General features: G+C 43.5%; 1 protein-coding gene across 1 annotated transcript; it reads right to left on the reverse strand.

Moving 5' to 3' along the window:
- Positions 1 to 564: 564 nt before the first annotated feature.
- Positions 565 to 4,924, reverse strand: SLITRK4 (SLIT and NTRK like family member 4). Its single transcript, XM_088833993.1, has 2 exons — positions 4,906 to 4,924; positions 565 to 3,128 (listed from the first exon to the last, which is right to left on the reverse strand). Exons 1-2 carry the CDS (start codon positions 4,922 to 4,924, stop codon positions 565 to 567), a joined length of 2,583 nt encoding a protein of 860 aa, XP_088690119.1.
- Between the last annotated feature and the right edge of the window lie 365 nt (positions 4,925 to 5,289).

The following is a 5,289-nucleotide window of genomic DNA, read 5'->3' on the forward strand; positions in this document are numbered from 1 at the left end:
CAGCGGTTTCAAGATGCAGGCCATAAAGTTTACCAATTTACAAATACTGTCAAATGTTCTCTCTTGGCATGCTTTTTTTTTTTTTTTCAACTTTTCAGAGAATCTTTACACAAAGTTGTTACAATGCCACAAATCAAAAGGAGTATTCCAGTTCCACCAACTGAATCTACGTGCAAGATGAAGGACCCAGCTGAGGTACAAACATTGGTACCAGTTTTCTTGAGTTTGTTTTACAGAGCACAAAGAGACGAAGGTTTTGCATTGGGGTACAAAACAAATTTGCCTCTTGAGGTTAAATTCAGTGAATTATGTATATATAGCATCCCTTTGGCAATAGAGTTTGCAGTATCCCCACAGGACTCCACAGTATAGGTTTTATGAACTAAAATCTATTAAGGAAATTCTCTTCTACGGGACACATCTTTGCAGCTACAGTTAATGAGACACCCTTAGAAACACCTGTCTCTATGCCTATTGATAATATAGTATTTGGAAGTGAGAAGTCAACAAAAGGCACTTTCATCATTAAATAAATGTCCTCTGTAGGAAGTAAGATTGCATGACCTAGATCTTGTTCAAAGCTGTCTGCTCTTCAAGGACCTGTAGGTAGTCGGGGGAACTCTGGAGTTTTGCCTTCAGTTCAAAGTACTCGCTGCTCTTCCTTTGCTCCACGACAATTTTACTGTGGTTGCCGCCTATCAGTGACTTCTTGTTTTTTTTGTCTTGTTTTTCCGGATAGCGGATCTCGAAGCCACTGACACCTATGCTATTATACTCCTTTTTGCTTTCGAGAAAATTCTGAATAAACACATTGGAATCCCTGCTCGGGAATAATTCATCCAGCTCATCGATGGTGCTTAGTCTCTTCCTGGTATCCACGTGCAATACATCTTTTTCCTTGTCAGTGACATTTCTCATCATGACTTTCTGGCCTGGAGGATCAGAAAACATGAACCCGGTTTCAGATTCTTTCAGGCCGCAGGTGTGGCTTTTACTCATCTGTTCTATGGTTTGTGGAATGAACGCTTCCGTGCCCAGGCTGTCTTTTTTGTTGGTTTTGTGGTCATGTTTTCTCAGCTGCAGCTGCATGGAACTGCACTCGGGGTTCCCCAGGCCTTCGTGCTTCACTGTGGGTTTCTTGTTTCGTCTCAGAACAAAAACAAGAAGGCAAAAAGCAACAAACACAGTTAAAATGAGGACCACTAAGATGCTTAGGATCAAAATGGACAGAGGCACTGGACCACCAGGAGGACTTCGAATGGGCCCCAGCGGGGTAGTGAAAGTAATGGCGGGTGCAGGGCTAGTGAATGGTGCCGATGGCTTGTTTAAGAGCTTGGGACACAAGATTTCGTTTTTGAGGGACTTCAGTTCAATGTTGGCAAACTGCACAGGTGTCTCGCACTTCAGTTCTTTCATGACAATCCCATCGTTCAGCTTCTCCAGCCACAGCTTTAATGCCACCAAGTCACAAGTGCAGTCCCACGGGTTGCCCTCCAGGTCAATCTGAGTAAGAGCCTGCAGCTGATCCAGGACACCGCTGACAGGCAGGTACATAAACTTGTTGTTCCTCAGGTTCAGTCTAGCGAGGGGTGCTCCTGAGAAAATGTACACCGGCAGACTCTTTAAGAGATTATTGTTTAAGTACAGCAGCTGCAAGTTTGGCATTGAGTCAAAGGTGCCTGCTAAGATTTCCTTAATTAAGTTGTATTCCAAATATAAATACTGCAGGTTATGAAGGCCTGAAAAGATCTCGGGATAGAGTCTCTCGATCTGATTACCATTGAGATAAAGACGGCGTAAATTCGTGAGGTTTCGGAATACGTCCCCCTTGATTGCGGTAATCTGATTGCTACCTAAATGGAGTAGATCCAGTCCCTCGAACTCAGTGAAATCGGAGATGTCCACTTCTTTGATGCTGTTGCCATTGACGTGCAACTTCTTGGCATTTAAGGGTTTCGGTATCAGCTGTGACATGGACTGGATGTTTTTCTCTTGGCAGTTGACGCTCAGTCCCAGATCAGAAGGGTGGGTTTTGCAGAAGCAAGGTGCCGGACAAGGTGTAAGAGGAGGCACCCTGGTTTGGTAAGACACGATCTGGCTGAGATTGCGGTTAGAGAGGGCTTTGCCGGCTACGATTCCAGAGATCTTGGATGGATTTGTTGTTTTTGGTGCTTTGGTCACTAACCTGTGTAAAGATGTTTGGGTGGTGTGACCGTTCGGGGTGGTGTAGCCATTTTCCAGCTGAGACGGAGGCAGAATTCGAACATCAAAATCACTGCCTGTGCCCATGGGGCATAATTCCTGCTTGTTGGTTTCTTTTAAAAGTCTTCCATATAAGTCACTGGGCGTTTCACAGATAGCTTCACCTATGTAAATGTTATATGGCATATTCTCCAGCCAAGCTTTTAAAGGCAACAGATCACAGCTACAGTTCCAAGGGTTATCTTCCAGTTGCAATTCGACCACACGGCCTATGTGTTCCAGAACTCCGATATAGGGGAGCTTCTGGATTCTGTTCCCTCGGATATCCAGATGAGTCAAAGATGCGAATCGGAAAATATTATCAGGAAGGAAGGAAATCAGATTGTCATTAAGAATGAGAACTTTCAGTTTGTGGAGCTTATTGAAGGCTCCGCGTTCAATATACTTGATTAAATTGTAGTCAGCCTGGAGATACTCCAAGTTCTCAATGCCAAGGAAAGTGTCAGCTCGGAGAATCTTCAATTCATTGTTGTTCAAGTGCAACTGCTTTAATGCACTGAGCCCAAGGAAGGCTCCTCCCTCAATGTTCTGCAGTTTATTATTTCCCAGCTGCAGGGACACTGCGTGTGAAAAATTCAAGAATGTGTTTGGGTAGAGGATATTTAAAAAATTGTTTTGGAAATTGAGGTGATAAAAATTGGACCAAGGGGGTTTCAGCTGATTTGGCCTGTAGACTGAAACCTTCTCACAGTTGACATACAGCACATTCTCAACTGACACGCAGGAACACACATTGCAAATTTCCACCGATATGTCAGAATCTGCATTTGTCGAAGAAATCAGGGCTGACAAAATCAGAAAGAGCCAAAGAAACATCTTCTTGCAATCAGCAAACAACTTTATGCTTCTGAATAAAGAGAAATAATCTAAAAAATAAAAAGAAAACATTTTTTTCAATGATTGTTACTTGAAAAAGAATTTGTGATTAAATCCCACCACAGTGAACACATGGCTATAATAATTAGCTCTGTATTTTTAAGACACCCAAAACTTCAAGTATTCTCACTCAGTCCAACAAGAACCAGCAAAAATACCATACATTTTATTTCTGTGCCTGTAGTTGATATGAATTTTACATGTGCAGAACACACAACAAACAACAGGAAAAAAAAAGATTGCTGATCATGGTTTAACCTGAACAATCTGAAAATAGTATTTTTTTTAAAAAAACTTGGACCACCAAATTCCACCCTTGAACTCAGACCTCAAGCTTCTATTGGTAACTCTAATGACTGATCCCAGAATATCAACTATACCACATAGTTGTTAGCACCAGGAAGGAATTTCTATCTGTAAACGTCTACTCTCAAGGCTTCAGCTTGGTAAGACGCCAGGCAGAGGAAATATTAGGGCCTTGGTTTCTATGAAGGATGGTGATGGGAGTACTGAGTGGCTGCAGAGGGAATGGTCAAAAGATCAAGGTGGAAGAAACCCTGGAAAGATACGTGCCTGAGCTTCAGCCCAGAGGTAAGCACATTGTCACGAATCAGTTCACTCATGTACACTGTTCTACACTGTGTTTAACACACACACACACACACACACACACACACACACACACGACCCTGAGAGGGTTTAGCAAAATAACCAAGTAGGAAATAGTCAAATTTGAGTATTAGGTAAATAAACAATATTCAGTTTCCTGTCAATCACCTCCCAAACAGGGGAGGAAAAAAGGCTTTTTTGTCTTTGGGTCCCAGAAAGCAGGAAAGAAACCTGCTTGCCCCTGTACTGCCTACCTGGTGTCCAGAGAGCCTCCCCACCCCCCCAGAACTGGCTTTCCTGCCTCCCTGACCCTTTCCCACTCTTCTGTGTGCCATCTGAACCCACGGCCGACTGACACTTGGCTCAGATGCCAATCTCCTTCACTTGGACCACAGACTGCCACTGCTGAGGAAGAGGGGTTCACACAATACAATCCCTGGGAGGCTTTATCTGCAGAGCCAGATACATTTAGCACAGCCAATGTCTGCCCTCAAAGTCATCAGTTCCCAAATACCTCACTCCAAATATTACCACCCCCTGTCCCTGAACCAAGAATCACTTAGTGGAGTTTTATGCTTAGCAGATTAACCCGTGGCTGCAAATTCCGTCCACACTGTATGCATGTACAAATATATGTGATGCTTTATGGAAAAGATTAAAAGGAACAGCAAGCACTGTGCATTTTACCGATGCAGTTTTACTCATGTGAGCCTCCTCCATCTCAAATGGGAAGCTGGCAGGAATTTCAGTATGGTTACCATCAAATATTAATTAAATAAATCAATTACTCAGGAACACACAAGGAGGAGAATGATACAAAGAGAGAAGTGACACACAAAAACTCCTTTGTTTATTTTGACCGCTAGGAATCAGCTAGTGGTAAAACCGAACGTGCCTCAAGGTAGACAATTCCTTAGCCCTGACCCACGAAGATTTGCATTTTGAGTAGTTTGGTTCAGAATACAGCCGGCACTGCCAAGATGCTCCTTGGCTGCCATATAGATGAACATTTCCTCAGTTCACGGTGATAGCTTAATTGGCAGTGCAAAAAGAAGTCATAATTTCAAAGTATGACATCATCCAAACTAACTTTCATTGTAAAATCAAAATATCACATGCTTTCTTGGCCTTCCTACAGATCTGGTTTTCAACAGCTACTCTGCTTCCTTAGAGTCATTTCTTGTTACTATCCCCCACCCCGCACCGCCCCCAACCCCTAATAAATTCTAAAGCAACCAAACCGAACCAAAAACCTGAACACCTGAATTCAGTACAAAACATAAGAACAAAGAGCATCGACAGACCTGAAATCGCATAAGGAGCTGTCCTCCTTGCAATTTCTACTTTAAGTAGCAATGGGGGCTTGCGGGGAGGGGGGAGCGCAAGGACATGCTAGAAGTTCCCAAACGCACGCAGCTTGTGTGAAACAGAAGCCGCAGGCGGCAGGAGGATCAAGCCAGGGAGAAGGGGGGTAGAGCCGCCAAGGAAAGAAGGGAAGACGGACCGAAAGGGCAAGAGACCATGGCGAAGTGGAGAGATTAA

Source organism: Moschus berezovskii, chromosome X (genome assembly GCF_049115385.1).
Source record: "Moschus berezovskii isolate FMDL1 chromosome X, NW_MosBer_1.0, whole genome shotgun sequence".
NCBI classification, from domain to species: Eukaryota; Metazoa; Chordata; class Mammalia; order Artiodactyla; family Moschidae; genus Moschus; species Moschus berezovskii.